Below are 21,548 nucleotides of genomic sequence, written 5' to 3' on the forward strand. Positions count from 1 at the left end.
CGTGAATGCTTCCTGAGATACTCGGAGTTTGAAAAGCACATTCCACAGACATCACAGCTGAATGGTTTTACGTCTGAATGTACGGATGAATGCGTATCGAGATATTTCGACAACGAAAAACACTTTCCACAAACATCACAACTGAATGGCTTCTCGCCAGTGTGCACCACTGAATGCTTTTTAAGATATGTAGATCTTGCAAAACACTTCCCACACACCTCACAACTGAATGGTTTCCCGTCTGTGTGCACGCGTGAATGCCTCTTGAGGTAGTTGGAGTTTGAAAAGCACATTCCACAAACGTCACAACAGAAAGGTTTTTCTCTAGTGTGAAGGCGTGAATGCTTTTCCATATCCCCGGATTGGGAAAAACACTTTCCACCCACATCGCAATTGAATTTCTTGTAACATTTGTGTACGAGGTAATGGCCTTTAAGTCTTGCATAGTCGAGAAAAGACATTCCGCAAATGTCACAATCGTATTTCTTGCCGTCGTCCTCTTCAGGAATATTTTCGCAGGATATTGCAACTCCACGATTATGGCTAACTGCAACACTAACAATTGTAAGTGCCATTAGTGGAAAGAATGTCTAAATTTCCAATAAGAAAAAATATATACGCGATAAGCAAAGTAATATAGGAGAAATTGATAATGGACTTTCAAATTCAGTTACTTCTGTAGAGGAGATTATCTTAAAAAATAAGTAATAATAGTAAGTCTAATATTCATAACAGCAGCAGCAATATTAATAATAATATTAATAATAATAATTATTATTATTACAATTAAATTTATAATAATAATATTACTGTTAACAAGAGTACAGATGCTTGAAGATTTATATATCGAAAGGGGGTAACGCATTTAGCAAAATAAATTCAGAAATTCTGTAGGCATCTCAGACCCAGAAACTGCTATCCACTCAATCAATAATGCAACCCGTCCTGAGTCTATAGAAATATACATCTATCAACAGAAATCATAAGGTAAAATAGCCTCATTGCAACGAATCTCAAATCACTGCCAAATTCTTGGGAACTAGAATGAATATCAACTAGCTAAGGAAGGTGTGGTCCTGCCATTAACCTGGGAGAAGGCGCATACATGTTATAACATGAGGAAGGTCATGTGGTGAGATAGACCACGCTCCTGAAAATATGGTATGATGATCAACTTACTGATTCTTGCTAAAGAATTTTGTTTTCTGGTAATATTTTTATTTTATACATTCGACGATTTTTAATACTACAACCATGAAACATTTCATTACATTTTCGCATTACATTTTTTCTGTTTCAAAACTTAATTAGAGCATTAATTTTGTCTGTAATGCTACAATCTAAAATGCAGCGATAGAATGATTTAATTCAATCTTTAATACAAATGGGTAAATATTATAGTCCTTTTATGAAAACAAAATACATAAAAAGAAAAATTCAGCAGAAATAAATATTACAGTACAAAAGATTTCGTAACCTCATGACAATTTTAAACAGTGGCCATGAGATGTGAAAAGCAGTGTACCCAATGGTCTACAACTAAGTAGCGCTCGATGATTTGAACTTCTTTAACATATCATCTCCAATGTCTGCTTGTTTACAAGCCAGCCTGCGATGTTTCACAAATTCACTATAAATACAATGCAGCTGAACGACGTCATGTGCTGACATATATGAAGACTGTTCTGCGAAGCGAATGAATGTGGACAATCCAGCATCTGCTTCTTGCCATGACACACGCGCGGTTGACACAGGGTCGTCTTCATCCTCCTCTTCCTTTCCTTTTCCAATCACGTGCTCGATAATTTCATCATCCTCAATGGAGGGCGTCACGGGAATGGTGCTGTCCACTTCGATCCATTCACTGCTTTCCTCTTCAGTTAGAGGCATATTGTTGTAATGCAGGACGTCGACAATTTCGTTTACGCCGCTTCTTTCCAGCCGCGAATCAAATCCTCGGAAGTCCTCCTCTTCGTCATTCTCGAACATCACAGCTGGCCAAACTTTACTCCAGGAATGCTGCAGGGTTATGGACTTAACCTCGTTCCATGCCATTGTTGTTAAAAATAGAGTGTCCTTTAATGTGTAAGTTTTTTGAAAATCTTGTGCAGTACGTTCATGGTTCACACATTTCCGCATGAAATGAGCGCGATAATTCATTTTGAAGTTCTGTATCACACCCTGGTCCATTGGCTGTATAAGACTCGTTACACTGGGGGGCAGAAATAACACTTCAACATTATGACAACCTAAATCTTCAGCAGGAGGATGGGCACGGCAGCTGTCCAGTAGTAAGTAAGCTTTTGTCTCGGGTGGTAATCCTTTCTCGCAGAAATGCGTTTTTACACTTGGCACAAACACTTCCCGAAACCACGCTTGAAATACGTTCGCATCCATCAATGCGTTCTTTTGGGACCTGTAGTCAAGAGGGATGGTTGTTAAACTTCCGAAACATCGCGGGTTTCGGAATTTGCCCACTACTGTAGGTTTCACTTTGTGTGTACCCGCGGCATTTGCACAAAGGAGAATGGTCACCCGATCATTATTGCGTTTAAAGCCTTTGGGCGACGTTTCACTTCCACATGCGAGGGTCGTGGTGGGGAGATATCTCCAAAACAATCCCGTCTCGTCTGCATTGTAGATCTGTTCAGCGGTGATGTTGTTTTCCTGAATTAATTTTTGAAACATTACAATAAATTCATTTGCAGACACATCATCGCCACTTTGCCGTTCACTCGATATGCCCAATTTCCGAATGCCATGCCTCTGTTTGAAACGGTTTAGCCATCCTACAGAAAAAGCACACTCGCCTGGAATTTTCATTTTCTGGTGTAATTCCTTGGCCTTGTTTTGTAGCATTGGCCCTGATACACACGCACCTTCACTTCTCTTCAGCGAGAACCAGTCGTACAGCACACGATCCAGATCATCGCAACGCGACTGGTGAAGAGTTTTCCGACTTTCTACTGCTTTCGAAGACTCAGACTTCATTACGAATTGTCGAAGTAGCTTCGCCTGCTTCTTTATATCGTATAGCGTTGAACTTCCCACGTGATATTGTTCCATTAATTTCGTCCTACTAACTCCCTTGTCCATTTCATTCAAAAGCTCCAACTTCTGTTTGAGGGTAAGAACATTTCGCTTGCGTTTCCCAGAATCCATTGCGTTACTGCAGTGCTTAGCGGCAAATGTCATGATACTGCATAGTAATATAATAATTAGTGTTATTATAATAGCAGTAGTAATGGTGGTAGAAGTAGTAGTAGTAGTAGTAGTAGTAGTACTAATAATAATAATAATAATAATAATAATAATAATAATACTTGTAATAATTATGGTAATAATGGTGGTAGTAGTAACATAACAATCAATAGTAATAGTGATAATAATAATAATAATAATAATAATAATAATAGTAATAAAAATAATTAATAATAATAACAATAATAATAATAATAATGAAATTAGTAATAATTATGGTAGTAATGGTGGTAGTAGTAGCATAACAGTCAATAGTAATAGTGATAAAAGTAATAATAATAATAATAATAATAATAATAATAATAACACTAATAATAATACTTACTTACTTACTAGCTTTTAAGGAACCCGGAGGTTCATTGCCGCCCTCACATAAGCCCGCCATTGGTCCCTATCCTGAGCAAGATTAATCCATTCTCTATCATCATATCTAACCTCCCTCAAATCCATTTTAAATTATCTTCCCATCTACGTCTCGGACTCCCTAAAGGTCTTTTTCCTTCCGGCCCCCCAACTATATGCATTTCTGGATTCGCCCATACGTGCTACATGTCCTGCCCATCTCAAACGTCTGGATTTAATGTTCCTAATTATGTCAGGTGAAGAATACAATGAGTCCAGTTCTGTGTTGTGTAACTTTCACCATTCTCCTGTAACTTCATCCCTCTTAGCCCCATATATATTTCCCTAAGCTCCTTATTCTCAAACACTCTTAATCTCTGTTCCTCTCTCAAAGTGAGAGTCCAAGTTTCACAACCATACAGAACAACCGGTAATATAACTGTTTTATAAATTCTAACTTTCAGATTTTTCGACAGCAGACTCGATGATAATAGTTTCTCAACCGAATAATAACAGGCATTTCCCATATTTATTCTGTGTTTAATTTCCTCCCGAGTATCATTTATATTTGTTACTGTTGCTCCCATATATATGAACTTCTCCACCTCTTCAAAAGATAAATTTCCAATTTTTATATTTCCATTTCGTATAATATCCTCGCCACGAGACATAATCATATACTTTGCCTTTAATAATAATAATAATAATAATAATAATAATAATAATAATAATAATAATAATAATAATAATAATAAGTTTGAAACTTGTACATCCAGACACTCAAAACCTCCCACATTTATTAATTTCCTTGTTTGAATACATGAACTGACTTTAATTTATAGGAAATTACCAGATAAATTTAGGCTAAAGAATTATTATTAGTATAGATTATGGTATCAATGGTCGTAGTAGCAGCAAAAGTAACAATAGTATTAGTATTAATAATAATAATAATAATAATAATAATAATAATAATAATAATGATAATAATAATAATAATAATAATAATAATAATAATAATAATAATAATAATAATAATAATAATTTTGAAACTTGTAAATGCACTCTAAACATCCCATATTTATTTCCTTATTTGCACACAAACTGTCAAATCTATAGGAGAAAATTAGGACTGAAAGCAGTAGGACAACGTAGATGTTACCAACAAATTTCTATTAGAAATTCGAGTAGAAACTTAAGAAATTAACGGAAACCATTTTTCCTGGCTACACACAATTGAAAAATGAAACAATTCAATTAATTGGTCTGCATTAAATGTGATAAGGTGAAGGCAGGTCTATGCTTTAGTATTTCCTTCAATGGCAGCAACTTCAGCATCAATAGTTGTAATGGTATAGCAGTGGTAAAACATTTATTATTGTAGGAAATGTTATAATTCAGTTCTTTGCTCCCGAAAAGTATACTTTGATCTGAATAATAATCATATTGAAATTAAAAATATATTTATTTTGACGTGATAAAAAGAAGGACTCATGTATTTCACTAACCTTTCAGTCAAGTCTTCATTCTCTTCTCCTGTTACTTCCGGTTTGCCCTCCTCATTCATTTCATCCAATTCGCATGAATTTTCCTGCACATCAAGATTTTGCAAAACAGACACATAGGACAATAATAGATGAACTATTAATGCATAGTAGTTTATACACTCCATAGGTTTAAATAAAAATCGTACTCAATGCAATATACAATATAAGCATTCTTGGCAAAAGCATGATATGAATAAATAAATACAAAATAATTGCAAACAAGAAATTATTGAAATTTCTAAGAAATATCGTGTAGTAAGTAAATTTTCCACAAACACTGAGTTAATTGAAAGATTAAGTGACACTGATGGTGGGTAGTAAGAAAGCATTTGATCCTTCATTAGCCGCTAATGAACCAATAAGTCAAAAGGCGCGTTCCAAAAAATATTTTTAGTATTAATGATCCGTTTAAGGATTCACTAACTTAGAGATCTGATTTCCCTCCTATAATAATATTTATTCCTCCGTGAGACAGGCATGTTGCGTACATTTTGTGTATTGGCGAGTAATTTAATAGTTTTGGTTCATCATAATGTTAAATGTGTGATATTCAAGCATGCGATATTTTGTGGAATAGGTCTATATATACAAGATATTATAATAATATTGCATATCAATGGATAAAAAGTGATACCTCGTATCTATACATTTGCAGGTAAATAAAAAAAAAGCTTGGAAATTATTTTCTCAAAATAAACAACCTTCTTATATGTTTCTACTTTGCATGACCTTCTATATAAGAATAAAATATCAGTACACCATCTAATTTTGTGAACACAATTATAATGTAGTTAATCTAAATAATACTAACCTAGTTAAACTAAATTACCATTTTTGTAGATAGAGGTATCTCTTCTTAGCTATCGATATACAATAAATTTATTAATTATTTATATACCTATTCATTTATTTATCAATTCTTCGAATAGTGAAGTTATTATTTATTTCTTTATTACAGGCTCTATTTCGTCAGAGGAAGAATTTATCTGCCCTGTAGACTGTCTTTCTATTTTCTATCAAATTAATGCACTCATGCGCTATATCTAATAAAAAATTTGTCACATTTGAAGAGTTCACTGTAAGAATGATGGACGTCACTTTCTCGTCGAAAATGAACCAAGACTGTCAATGCATAGCTTAAGACATATAGAATGTACATAGAGAGTTATATGACATTAACACTGATAGTCACTGTCCAGTAATGATCGGAAAATCACAGTTAAGCTTTGAGTGCTAAGCATTTCAAATTTCAATTGCTTCTCCTGCAAAATGTATTCCAAATGACATCCATCATTCTTGCAGTGGACTCTATTTTTCTTCCTCACTGAAACATCTGTTTGTCATTTCTTTCTGGTTCGTATTAGTCTTTATTTATTGCACATTTTGACAACAACAAAAGCAATGCCTCACATCAGTCTAAAAGCCGATGTTCACTTCTTATTAATTCACGTTCTATTATGTCACTTGTGAAATCCAAAGCTGGTTGGTTAACGATCCAATTACTAGTGTATTATTTCAATGTACCGAAGTACATATGATATTTCCATGCAGATATTCTGCGTCATCATACGATGAAAGAGTAATGGAACAGAGAAAAATTCTCTCCGGCACCGGGATTTGAACCCGGGTTTTCAGCTCTATGTGCTGATGCTTTATCCACTAAGCCACACCGGATACAACCCGGTGCTGGAGAGAACTTTTCTCCGTTCCATTACTCTTTCATTGTATGATGACGCAGAATATCTGCATGGAAATATCATATGTACTTCGGTACATTGAAATAATATATGATATGCGTAAATCACGAAGTGATTTAAGACGGCGCTTATTCCGTCGGATCCCGGCCAACTAGTCACTCATAATGAGTGCACCTCAGCACATGTGTGGACTTCGGTCCTATGTTCATAGACATCTATTACGTAGTGCAGAGGGCGGCCACTAGAGGGAACCCAAGAGATGGAACTCAATCAGAGACAGCCGGGGTTGTATCCGATGTGGCTTAGTGAATAAAGCATCAGCACGTAGAGCTGAAAACCCAGGTTCAAATCCCGGCACCGGAGAGAATTTTTCTCCGTTCCATTACTCTTTCATCGTATAATTACTAGTGGCCCGTTAATTCCTCTTCTGCAACCTGACTATCCACTAACTTAAAAGGTCCACTAACTAAAGGAGGAATACATTATTTATAGTCTGTTTTCTTGCAACCCAGCATGAGTCTGGTAGCACATTCCGAGATGCTCACAGATGAAAACCAGATAGATGTCGGCAATTGATCCAATGTATAGGGCAAAGGTGGTATGGAAAAATGTTATGAAGAATGTGAGGATCTATCAGGCATTTGTGGATAAAGGCAAAATAAATTAAACTAAAACTCGGAGGGTTAAAAATTTTATCAGTGGCGATGCAAACATCAAAATTGTTATGGTTTATGGAACACTGAAGACTGCAGGGTCTACGACAAAAATGAAGTAGAGAAGGTTTACGACCGACTACAGGATGAAGAAGTTTAAAGGATGAAAGCAAGCATCATCATATCCCCTGGTCACCTGCCTGTAGTTAATAAATAACAGAGAACTAGCGACCAACACACTTCATAAACTGCACTCACCTCAGCTTCATTCTTCACGATGGGAAGGCCAACAACAGCTACTGCAGCTTCCTGATACGTCATCTCTGATTTCATATCATATCTGCGGTCTATACATTCTGTTTTTATTTCTGTGGGATGGAAGTCTAATAAATTTCCTTCCTGCAAAATAAAGAAAAAAATTAAATGAGCAATACATGATATAAAGTTGTAGACCTACACGAAAGATCCGTGGCTATTTATAAAGTCCGTCCACACTATTATTAACACTGATGTCAACGAATGCACGTGTATTATTTACAAAAATTGTAACGCAACATACAAAAGTATTAATTCAAAAAGATTGGTTTTCAATCATATGAGTTATTTCAATGTAAATTATGCAATTTTAAATTTATATTATATATTTAAAAGTGTTAATGTGTTCGCCATTCAGTATGGGAACTTCAGACATTGATAATTAGAGACATTTTGGGAAAAAATACATTGCTTCAAAATTGTACTGAAGATTTTTACGTTATATCAAAATATAGATTATTGATGTCAATATTAAAAACATAAAAAGGGGGTGAAATACGCAAGTGTACCAATTAAAATCAAAATTTCAAATATGCACATTTAATCGGAATTAAGTTAGTACGCTAAAATAAATGTACATGAATATTGTTAATCAAATGTGTATAATACTTGTATTACCATATTAAGAAGAAAATAGAATGCAAAAATTGCTTTTGAATGTGTTACGTACATAAAAAAATCGTTATGGACTACTATTTAAAAGTCTAGAATTATTAAATATGCACATTTTTACAAAAACAAAATTAGACTTAATTACAACCAATCATATCAAAATCATTTAATTGAACTACGATGTGATTACTATGTGTCGACAAGAAGTTGATCAAGTGTGTTGATTGTGTTATATATTACGAATCCATTTCAATGAATCATAAATTTTCTATTTAACTGTGTTATGTAATTTGAAAGATGTGCTTACCAGTTATGCTGTGTTGTATTATACTGAAGGCAAGATTTCAAATTCAACCTAATACAGTTCTTTATCACATTAACTTACATTTCACCATGTCACAAAACAGAACGCACCTAACGAAGGGTTAAATACACTCCAAAAAGACAATTCTACTCAAAAAGCAGTAGCAAAGCCCAGCAGTAGATCTAAGTGGTGCGATTAGGATTCAAGCACTCCTGCTTATGTACAACAACTCAAAGAACCACAGAGTAGGTACCGCTGCGGATCAGACTGTATCAGTCAGAGATAGTGTTACAGCCTTCAAGATGGCGGTAATTTGTCATCGCCGATGAAAGAGAAGCAGCTTGAACTTATTTATTTATTTGTTACTGAACATAACAGGCAAAGCCTGATTACAATGTTCAAGACTGACAAAGTAGTTTATAAAACATAAACAAGGAAAAAAAAAACATTCTGTTATTAAAAATCGAAACAAAATAGAACGGAGAGAAAAAAAAACAAGGTGTGAAAGTAACTTGAAATTACTTAAAAACATATTTTGGGAAAATGACAAATTATTCTCTATGTTGAAAAATTCATATTGAAAATATCAACAATCGAATGAGGATATAACTAATTGCATAATTGTAACATTTGGATATCTGTGGAATTTTTGTGCGATTCAGTATTTGCCTTTGGTATGGAAAATCAATTTCGGAATTTTGTATTATGCTTGCGTGCATATAATGTTACAAAATAAAATAAAGCAACACAGTAGAATTCATTGTTAATAATTTTATAAAGAAAGTTTGTTCTTGACCCTACTATCCGTTTCGAAAGAAACCTAAATCAGGCCACCGAAGTTAATATTGAGAAGAAGTCCATATATGAACCTTGTCTGCCGTATCTTTCTCAAAAGTACAACGTTCCTCTTAAACAATGGTCCGTCATTGGTTTGCTGTTTGGCAGTAGAGGTTCAATCACAAAATTCACGTGGAATTATCTTAAGCAACTTCACATTCCTTTTGATTATGTAATGTCTATTCTTATAAATATTATCAAGGATTCTCTTCAAATATTATATCATCATCTCTATTTCAATTAATCAACTTATATTTGCCTTCAACAATTAACTTTCTTTTTTCTTCAATGTACCACATCACATTATATTGTACATGTTTATTGTATTCAGGACCCTTGTGGTCACTCAAAATTCTTTGAGCTGATGTCTATAATTTAGAAATTTATTATTATTGAGAATTTCGTCTAATTTGCAAACTAGAAAAATAGAAACATTGAAGCATTGTAGCATAACTCTCACAAGTAGGATAATTAGGCCTATTACAGATTTTATAATTTATACACAGTTTAGAAATTTATTTTGTATTTTTTTCTAGTAACAGAATATATTTGTTAGTAACTGGATTCCAGATAACCGCAGCATACTCTAATCTATATCCAACAATGGAATTATATATAATTATTATAGTTTTGACTTTAAATTTACAAGAATTTCTCATAACAAAACCTAAACTTTTATAGGACAAATTTATAATATTATAAGTATGACTATGAAATGTATAATTACTGATAAATAATATACCTAAATCTTTCTATTTCTGCAGATAAAACTTTGGCTCTATTTTATATGAATATTTAATTGTGTGTTTTTTTTTTTTTAATTTTGATAATGTCATACATACACATTTATTAATATTGAATAGCAATTTAATATTAAAACCCCAAATATGTAAGTTTGTAATAATATTTTTAGAAGTACCTTACAATCGGATATAGTTACTATTTCTTTATAGAATTTAACATCATCGGCAAATAATAAAATTTTAGAATGTTGTACACAATTCACGATATTATTAACAAACAATAAAAACAATAATGGGCCAAGATTAAAAGCTTGAGTTCATGGAAAACTTAATGTGGCAGTGAATGTGATATAACTGTCATAATTGTTTTTAATGTGTTTCATCACGTCCAAGAAAAATATTTAGTTACATTGGTATATGCTCCCCAGTTATAAATGATGTATTTAGAAAAAAAAAGTAATTGCTTTCAAAATACCTCAGATAAAAGCTTCCTCTCTTCTGTATCTGCGTTATCACTTGTTTGTACAGCAAGTGGGTCGGAGTCAGGTTCCATCTTCATCAAGTCATCCATTACGACTGAAAAAGGAACTTAAATAACTTAACCTGCAGAATGTAAGCGATTCGGATAGACTTACTGGGTTGGTAAGTAATAATTCTACATCTGCGTAGAGAGAGTATTTCTATGTATGCGACCGCGAACATATACAGCACTAATTAACACAAATACAAAGGAAAGTGTAGATGAGCATGTGAGTCTAGGGAAAAGTTACAGGAACTGTTTTACAAAACAAGCCGTACGATTGACGACATAGTTTATCACAAAGTTTCACATGCGATCTGCTGGTTCGAACGGAATCAACTGTGTGGTTCTATGTCAAATTTGAGGTACAATTTAACATCGTCGTGGTCCGTACTAATTGATATTGATCATAAACATAATTTTAGAATATAATAACAAACATGAATAATATTTACTGTTGTTAAAAATATAATTGAAAATAATAGTAATAATAATAAAAACTGCATACAATAGAAATTTATCCGTAATTTCAAACTGGTAAGCATGTACTACAAAGAGAATACATGTAATAAATAATCTGAAACTTACGGAATAATTAATATTTATACGAAATTACAAACTGGTAAGAGTGTAATACAAAGAGAATACGTATAATAAAAAAATGTGCACCTTATGGAATAATTAATTACTCGTTTTAAATGTAAATATGTATTTATATCCCCTTTTTTTCAGTAACATGCAAAGAATTAAATACATACCTCTAGGACAAGTCGATGTATAGCACAATGGATTGCAAGCCACGCAGGAAAGTTTTCGGACGTCGTTTCCTGCTAACATTTTGTGGAATACAATGCAATAGTATATTACCCACTGCTCATTCAAAAAAAATCGCATTTACATACCTGTTTTCAGCTGTCAATTTTAGCACTGGTGAAGGCCAAATTAGCATAGAATAATAAGACCTGATACGGTAAATTTATATCAGTATATTTCTCAGAAAGTGTAATTAAGACAGATTGATAGCAATTCACATAGAAGACCGTGACACATTGGTTTCTGGATTATGGAAGTCCAGTAATATCAACATTGTAGACTGGATACCCAATACCTGTATATGAATTCATCAAACCTAAGGTTTTCCTAAAACAAATATCGGGATGAGCCTATAAGAAATGGGCCACGAATCTACATTCCTTTACCCAAAAAGGCTTCCGTTGATTTTGCAAACAATTTTCGACGTAGATGAACTGGCTCACATTCATATATTACCCTGCAACTTGAACCAGTTGCTCGACTTTATTCGCACAGGGGACTTTAACAGTTCAGACTTACAAATCCAGGTGTTTCTTCTGGCGGTCTTGGCTCAGCCTTCGAACATCACAGTTGTCATATGAGCGAGTTTACTGGACTCCACTGGCACTGTGAAGGGACAAAATACCTTTTCAATGTGCGTTTCTTCTTGTGATCCTTAAGTCAGCTTCTCTGACGACTCCCCCACCCGCTGTTACGTGGTAGCTATTGCGTTACGTCTATTTTCGGCCGTTTCTCCTTCAACATTTTTTTTCAGTGGAGCAGCGAAACCACAGTGAGACAAGTGGCGATCAGGCTTGGAGCTTACGTGTTCAGTTTTCCTCAGCCCCAAACTCCCTTGCATTTATATGTTTTTCCTCCTTTCTCTCTCTTTCAACTTAATTCGTCCACCGCTATATACAAATGCTGTAAAAAGCACGTCACGTGTTACTGCCATATTATTCCCATGCATGAATCGCATCTCTGTGTCTTCTAATTAACATGGCAAATGGACGTTTAGACGAAAGAAAACCTTCTTTTAATAAAATGTCTGTTTAATTTTACTATTATTATGGCGAAACAGTGTGCTGCATTCGGCTGTAAATCAGGAGTGGATGCAACTTCTGAAGAAGGAGATTTTTCTGACTGTAAGTTTAGGTTTGCCATTAGCAGTAGAAGCAGAGCATAGTGCATTGGGGTACTAAATTGGCAGTTGCTGTCTGTTCTTATAGGAAAGTTCACAGTATCATTTTCTAAAATCCTTTGACGTATTTCAGAAGAAGAAAGTCCAGGAAAAAAAAAAGGTACCGAATATAATAATTTTGAGGTCGATTTACCTAGAGTTAGGGTGTCTCAATACACCTATGATGAGCTACAGATTCTCCACATTGCTGTCTTGTAGCGGCAGGTAAATGTCTAATATACATTTGATTCCGTTGCTATATGCAAACCATTGAGAATATCGTAACTAAACCAATTTCATAATTGAGGCGTTCAGAGCAGAAGTGATGTAAGTCAAATCTGGGTAATGAGGGTTAAAGTAAACGTTCTGTAAAATACAGAGCAAAGTAGCAATTAATATGTCCTTCGTGCTCATGAAACCGTCTAAATAGTGAAATTAGTATATACCCATAGATAAATTATATTATTATTATTATTATTATTATTATTATTATTTTATTATTTTTATAAAGTTAAAGCTGGTAATTTAGATATAATGACATCACTAAAATGTTATAAAACAATTTAAAACAAAAGTTATGTACAAAGAAAACCTAAATTTCACTTGTTTGTATAACATTGCTACGAAAATTAGAAAAACTCACTTCCTTTCTATATTTATTAGTGTGAAACTTCCTAAAACTGGTAGGTATAAGCTTTAAATGTGTGTTTATATTGTGAATAGAAAATATCTTCATTAGTGCAATGAAATTACTTCCTGTTGAAGTGCACCACCAAAGAGAAGAATTCCAATAGTAAGTAATAAATCCGGGAAAGAATCTCAGAGTTGTATTGATTACCTGATTAATGCATTCTAATTTTATCAGGATTTGATAAACATGGAAATATGGTACCGGGGCAAATGAAATGAAGCAGTATTGACGAATTATTGCTGATGCATAAAGAGGGATCCCCCGAATGGCATCAAAACGGTGCGTTTCGTGTGATACTTTGAACGTCTGAATGGGTATAAAAATTCTTTGGTCGTCGGGAAAAGGCACATCAGTTAATAAAGTCGATTTTTCTGTTGCACCTCATCACATAAGTCTAGAATTTTTTTCTAATAATTGAAATCATAAACTTCTTGTATGCTACATTGCAAATGGTCTTAGTCTGCCCAACATACATGAATTTCATTATAATAGTTATATTTAGTCAAGAGTAAAAAAAAAAGTCACTTCACAAAGACTTCATTTTTTTTTACTTCCGTGCCTTTTTCGTCGACCAAAGAATTATTAATAATAAAGTATAGGAATTAATATAATATAATATTATTATATTAAATATGTAAAATAATTTTTATTACTGGAAACTAGTTCTATTAATAATCTAGGGGTTCATAAATAATTTTATAATCTGCAATGTTATATTACGGCATTACAATATGTTTTAAAAATATTATTCAGCACATTATTTGACTTTTTTTTTATATTCTTGTTTCAATTTTGAATTTTTTCGTTCTTATTTCCAAAGTTTAAAGAAAATCCAGGCGTGACAAAGAAAATGTGAATACAGATCCGGAACTAACAATTTCAGTACCTAAACGCAATCATACAACTTAAATTATGGTATTAGATTTATTCTTTAATCATAATATTTGTCAATTTTCTTATCTTTTTCACTCTTATCTTCAAAATTACAGAAAAATCTAACATCATACTGAAAATACGAATACAGATCCGGATTCAGGGCACTTTATTTAACTAGAGCAAGTATTTGTAGTAGAATTGATTTTTAAATGCATATCAGTGTAAGAGAATTATAATAATAATAATAATAATAATAATAATAATAATAATAATAATATCATCTCCAATGAATTATATCTCTCCAGTATCTATGCGTGCATGTCATTGTAAGCAACCTGAATCCAGACAATTCTTTCCACAATAGCGCTGAGGTGCAACTCATAAACCTCTGATTTTGTTACCGTGAGATGTTTGTCACTGCTTCCAACTTTCAATAGTTCTACAGTTGAAGCTGCGTGAAAACGCCATCTCTGACCGATACGTGATTCATAGCGGATGTGACGTAGGTGCGTATATGTGACGACTCTTAGAGTGGAAACGACTGCAGATCAGATTAACTTGAAGGACAACAAAAGGGGGATATAAAATCTTCGTGCCAATCAAAACGTTATTGTCCGTAAGTCATTAATATTAAGGCTGCAATCCAATCACTGTAGTTTTCCAAAAAAAAAAAAATGCCCTTATCTTACGTAAATATTACTGAACGCGCAAAAATTCTCTGATTAAAATCGCTATTACCAGTCACAGTGAATTTCCGAAACTGTAACAGTTCAGACCTGTGAGTACAAAACAACAGCCATACCCTTCATACGGAATGGATTCTGGAGTGCTTGTAAGCGAGCGTTTCCAAGGTAATGTATTATTCGCACGTGGGGACAGATATGGCTATTATAATGCTTCTCGCTTGTGTAACCGTACCTACATTTTTAAATGACTATAGTCCGCAAGTTTTTCCCAGTCATTCCACTAGTATGGCTTATTCCTTGTGGAAATGGTTTGCTGAGTTTCTAGACTACTCGACTGTGAATACATCTTCCAACAAACATCACTTTTCACACTTTTCCTATTCCACAAAGTTAAGCCAAAACTTCACAATTCAATCACTTCTCGCCAGGCAGTAAGCTTAAACACTATTTTAGATAACTCATAGCACAAAAAGACCTTCTATACAAGATCCAACATATGGCTTTTGGCTTATGAACAGTATAGAATACTATGTAATTATTTATCTTGGTAGAGATAAGGCCATCAGGCCTACTCTTCAACTCTACCACGGAATTACAACTACAATATTAAGAATACAATTAAAATTATAATTATAATTAATGTTAAATGTACAATTACAATAAAAGTTACGGTAATAAAATATTACCTGATTAATAAAAGCTAGACCGTGTGCACGCGTAAATGCCTTTCGAGATAATCCAAACGCGAAAATCTCTCGCTACACATATCACAACAGAATGGCCTCTCGCCTGTGTGCATCATTAAATGGGTTTTAAGGTTTGAAGAACTTGTAAAACACTTCGCACACACATCACAACAAAATGGTTTCGCGCCTGTGTGTACGCGTGAATGCCTCTTGACATGTGCGAATTGCGAAAAACTCTTTCCACACACATCACAACTGAATGGCCTCTCGTTTGTGTGTACGAGTGAATGCCTGTTGAGACTGCTGGACCTTGTAAAGCACTTTCCACAAACGTCACAACTGAATGGTTTATCGCCAGAGTGCAAGCTTGCATGCCTCTTGAGATGTGTCAATTTCGAAAAACTCTTTCCACACACATCACAACTGAATGGCCTGTCATTTGTATGCACGCGTAAATGCTTCTTGAGATTGTCGGAGTTTGAAGAGCACTTCCCACACACGTCACAACTGAATGGCTTCTCGTTTGTGTGTACGAGTGAATGCCTCTTGAGATGGCTGGACCTTGTAAAGCACTTTCCACAAACGTCACAACTGAATTGTTTCTCGCTTGAGTGAACGCGTGAATGCTTTTCAAAATCCCCCGATTTGAGTTTTGCAAAGTCGAGACACGGTATTCCGCAAATTTCAAAATCGTATTTCTTGCCGTCGTACTCTTCAGGAATATTTTCGCAGAATTTTGCAACTCCACTACTATGGCTAACTGAAACACTAAAAATTATAACTGTCATTAGTGGAAAGAATGTCTAGGCTTTCAATGAAGAGATATATGCGCCATAAGCGAAGTAATATAGGAGAAATTGATAATGGTCTTTCACCTTCAGTTACTTCTGTATAGACCATCTTAAAAAATTAAATAATAATAGTAATTATAATAATCATAACAGCAATCGTGATAGTAATAACAATAATTATTCATTTAATTATTAATATTTATGTGCTGGACCACAGACATTGGACAATAGAAGTCCAAGACAGTGATACAATTGATCCAAAAAATAAACAACTATGGTACAAATTAAATAATAATGATGAAAATAATAATAATAATAATAATAATAATAATAATAATAATAATATTAATAATAATAATAATAATAATAATAATAATAATAATAATAATAAGAAGAAGAAGAAGAAGAAGAAGAAGAAGAAGAATATTACTAAATCCAAAAATTGAAATCGACACAGATTTTCCAATTTCTTTGTTAGAACTCAGGATCTGTGATGGACATGCTGCAGAGAAGTAGGACTCACTTCCTTCAAAGTTATACACAAAAGCCAACTAGAATTGCCGCATTAGACTTGAGAAAACAACAGGAACTATAATTTCCTGAGTACATTCCATTACTCAATGAAAATAGTCAGTGAACTGTTCTGAATTAAATGTGAAAAGTTGAAGGGAGGTCTATGCCTTCGTAGTTTCTTTGACAGCAGCAACATCAGCTCCACTAGTTGGTAGTTGTAGGAGTGGTAAAGTAGCAGTAGGGGAAGTGTTCGTGATAGTGACAGAATATTATATCATTCATGCCATTTATGTCCGTTAGGTAAACTGAAGTTTTCAAATAAAAATAATCACGTAGAAACTATAAATCTGTTTATGTTGTCATTATTTAAATAAAGGAATAAAACGAACACCAAACTATGTACTCCTATAGTTAACTCACCTCTCAGTTAAGACTTCATTCTCTTCTGCTGTTACTTCCAGTTTGACCTCCTTCTCTTGATCCAACTTACAAAACTCTTCCTGTGGGAGAAGATTATGTAAAACAGACGCATAGGGCAACAGTAATACATGAAAATCAATGCATGGCAGTTTATGTACAGCAGAGATTTGAATATAAATTCTACCAATGCAGTATACAATATAAGAATTGTTGGCTGAAACATGATTTGGAAATAAGGACAAAATATTAAAAACGGAATTGATTGAATTTTGTATGATATATCGCGTATTTAATACATTTGCACTACACTGTGTCAAGTGAAAGTGCAAACAGCGAATAGGGATTATAAAGAATGGACACTGAGCGAATTTTCCTGTGTTTTGTTTCTCTGTGCGCCAGCGGCTAGTTCCACTTTCAAGCGCTAGAGGTAGTGTAATCGAGCATATGCCAAGATAATAATTGAGAATAGAATTAAGGCACAGGATCCAAACATCGCCTACCTTATTGCATAATCCAGTAACGCTTTGCTTCAAATAAATTCAAGTTAACAGCTTTTCCTTATTTCTCAGTGACAAACTAGTTGTAATAATAATATTTTATATTTCAGATATCATAAATTATATTATAAAATAATATAATACATTATAGAATTAAGTATCGAATTCGTTTAATATTTGTATATAATATAATATAGGTATATGGTTTTACTTCTCGTAAGAGTTTTGTTTTACCATTTTCAGCGCTACCAAATCATTACATATTTTAATTGTTGTTGGGGTCAACGTCTGAACACTCATTATAAAGGAACTCTAGAGTCTAGACATTACAGTTAATGAAGGATTTATTATTTTATGGATCCAATTTATTTTATTTGAGTACATAATGTACCTAGATGTATTAATTGTATGTGTTATATTTCTGCTGTGTCGAATGGTAGCTGGTGTGATGTCAGCGCCAACTCTAGGGAGAAAGCAGAATCTGACGCTCTAGCTGGCTTGAAGGTCATTGAAATCGGTCCGGCTACATCAAAGGTACCGACGCGAAGTGTCCATTCTTTATAATCCCTATTCGCTGGTGCAAATGACGAGTCTCCCACGATATTCTAAGATGCTCACAGGCGAGCAACAGACAGCTGTGAGGGAGTAAAAATTACCACAACTCATCTAATCTTTAGAATGAAGTCAGTAGTGGGAACATTTTATGAAGGAGGTGAGCATCCATTTTCACTCTAGTGTATTACCAGCAAGTACGCATATGATTCAAATAAACTAAACAGGATTAGTAAAATAATTAAGTTACGAATTGGCAAGGTAAAAATTATCACTGGCCATGCAAACATGAAGATTTATATGATTCACCTAACACTCAGTTGGCAGTCTCTATGCCAAAAATGAGGTGGAAAAGATTTAGTAATGACTACAGCATGAACAAATTCAAAGAATGAGAGCAACCAATACATTTGCTGGTCACTTTACTATAGTAGCCACATCAGCCAGTAAATAAGATAGAGAGAACTAGTGACCTACACACTTCACACACTGCTCTCACCTCAGCTTCACTCTTCAGCACCAGAAAGACAGTTTCCTCAAATGCCATCTCTGATTTCACGTCATATCTGTAGTCTATATATTCAGTTTTTATTTTAGTGACGTCCAAATCTAATAAATTTCCTTCCTGCCAAATAAAGAACAAAATAATTAGAATACATCACAATAATTTGTTCACGAAAACACCGTCACTGTTTATCAAATTCCGTCCACAATATTATTAACATTGATGTCAACGAACTCACATGTACCTATTCGAAAAAGCAATAGTACCGGTAAAATACTTTATCTGAAAAATCTCGTAACACAGCAGATACTAGTAAAAGAATATATTTTACTATATGATATTATGTTGCCTGTATGATCACAAGGAAATACAATGCAATATAAAGGATAATGTTATTTTATGTGAGCTATTATTGATTTAGTTTTCAATTGCTTAAAAGTTCCTCCAAAAATCAATGCTAGCAAGAAAAATTCAAGATTCTTGTGTTTCTAATATATTTCCTGAATGTAAGTAATCACACGATTTTGAGACAATACGTGATTTAGGTGAAATAAAATTCCATTTGGAACTTCACGTTCATAATTTTCAACTTTTTCAGTTGTTTCATCTCATGCAAGAAAAACAATTAATTAGAAAGGAATGAGCTCCCTAGTTATAAATGACGCATTTAGAAAATAAATAGTAATTGCTCTCAATATACCTCAGATAAAGGCTTCTTCTCTTCTATATCTGCGATACCACTCGTCTCTATACCCAGTGGGTGGGATTCAGGTTCCATCTTGATCACGTCCATTATGACTGGAAAATGAAATGAAATAACACAAGATAATATGCAGAGTGTGAAATATTCAGATAAACTTACAAGCTTGGCAATAATAAGTCCACATCTGCGTAGTGTGTGTATTTGTGTGTGCGTGTCATAATACACAACAATTGATCTAAATGAGGGGTTGGAAAGCAATGGTGGATCATTAATATTTAGGTGAGGGGTTTGGACTTTTTCCATTGCTGGTTGTCACAATAAAAATTAAAAAAAAAAATCAATCAATCAAAAAAAGGGTGGTTCTCCCTTCGTCTTCAAGTGGAAGGAAGGAGAGAAGAGAAAAAATCTACTGTTGGGATCGTTACGTACAGCTATTCTGTTTGACGGAAAAACCTACTATTGGGATTGTTACATACAGCTATTCTGTATGACTAATCCGTCATACAGAATAGCTGTACGTAACGATCCCAAAAGTAGGTTTTTTCTCTTCTCTCCTTCCTTCCACTTGAAGACGAAGGGAGAACCACCCTTCGAAACATTGTGTCTTAATTTTTTATTGTGACAACCAGCATTGGAAAAAGTCCAAACTCCTCACCTATACACAACAATTACCACAAATAGACAGTCTTTCATAAGTAACGAGTCTATCGAAAAATCAACTATTTTGGATAATGTTTTAAAATGATGTTCATCCTCACGAGAAAGAACCCTTCCCAGTGCCGTACGATCGATTGAGAAACTAACACCACAGTCTACTATATAGTCACGAAGCTTGGGACGATTTTTTGCAAATATCGCGATAGTTGCTAGCCGCTTGGAGCGCTGTTAGTACTAAGAAGAATAGACTGTGCCACAGCCATCGTGATCTAATACAGGCCGTAAGGCAGACCATGTAACTCGCTTAACTCGATCATGAAGGGCGGCGTTCCAACCATACAAATTAGTTGGAATGAATAAACAGTAACATATGTTTCTCTAAAATGTAGTGTAATTCCATTAATAAAATTTAAAACAATGATTATGAGACACTTCAGACATAATTTACTTTCGAGTTAAGATGTAATATTATTTATGCTGTGAAAATTACGTTGTTCCTATGTGTAATACCTGCCTTTAATTCGATTAAATATTGCGAAGTTCTTGTACATTCACTTATGCATGATTCAATAATTTTCAATTGCACAGCACGGATATTTAGATATGTGGAAATTATAGGTTATGTTTACTGTACCAGTTGCCCCTTTCTGCCATTCACAAAATGATAGGTTATGTTTACTATATTTAACTTATGTTCCTAAATTCGCAATCATACATTATAATTAAGCATAATGTCATCTATGATACCCCGGACATTCAATTTGTCTCTATTTTAATACTAAAATTGAGTACTGAATAATTGTATTTATCTACTACTTAAGAGATGAGGTAACACAATTGTACGTACACTAATTTCATAGGAGTGGTATGGTAAATGTTTTGTCTAAAATTAGGAAGGTAGATGTGCTAAATTGAAATCACAATATAAATTATTTTTTATTAAACCTCAAAATAGCTTCCATTCCAAACTTGAAATGTTGACGCGAACAGATTATGTTAACATGTAAAATTCTCTTCACATTAAAATAACACAGATTTGTAATTTTTTGGGGTTATTTTACGACGCTGTATCAACATCTAGGTTATATTTGTAATTATTTCTGCAACATATTATGCAACTAGAAGTAAACGGAACTTATGGACACATTGCACTAAATAAAACTTAGCA

General features: G+C 33.8%; 1 protein-coding gene across 3 annotated transcripts in view; it reads right to left on the minus strand.

The window, feature by feature from the left end:
- Positions 1-781: 781 nt before the first annotated feature.
- Positions 782-21,548, minus strand: part of LOC138692806 (jerky protein homolog) — a 28,725-nt gene continuing 7,958 nt past the window's right edge. The window contains exons 2-8 of one of the 3 annotated variants that reach the window (XM_069816028.1): positions 19,721-19,818; positions 19,015-19,140; positions 17,467-17,546; positions 10,787-10,887; positions 7,759-7,899; positions 5,112-5,194; positions 783-3,199 (exon numbers count right to left, since the gene is read on the minus strand). In XM_069816028.1, coding sequence (XP_069672129.1) covers positions 1,540-3,199; positions 5,112-5,194; positions 7,759-7,899; positions 10,787-10,882 — 1,980 coding nt within the window. In that variant the 5' untranslated portion in view covers positions 10,883-10,887; positions 17,467-17,546; positions 19,015-19,140; positions 19,721-19,818 and the 3' untranslated portion in view covers positions 783-1,539. The other 2 variants (XM_069816030.1, XM_069816029.1) reach the window with 2 other exon arrangements.

The sequence above is a fragment of the Periplaneta americana genome, chromosome 17, assembly GCF_040183065.1.
Source record: "Periplaneta americana isolate PAMFEO1 chromosome 17, P.americana_PAMFEO1_priV1, whole genome shotgun sequence".
NCBI lineage: Eukaryota > Metazoa > Arthropoda > Insecta > Blattodea > Blattidae > Periplaneta > Periplaneta americana.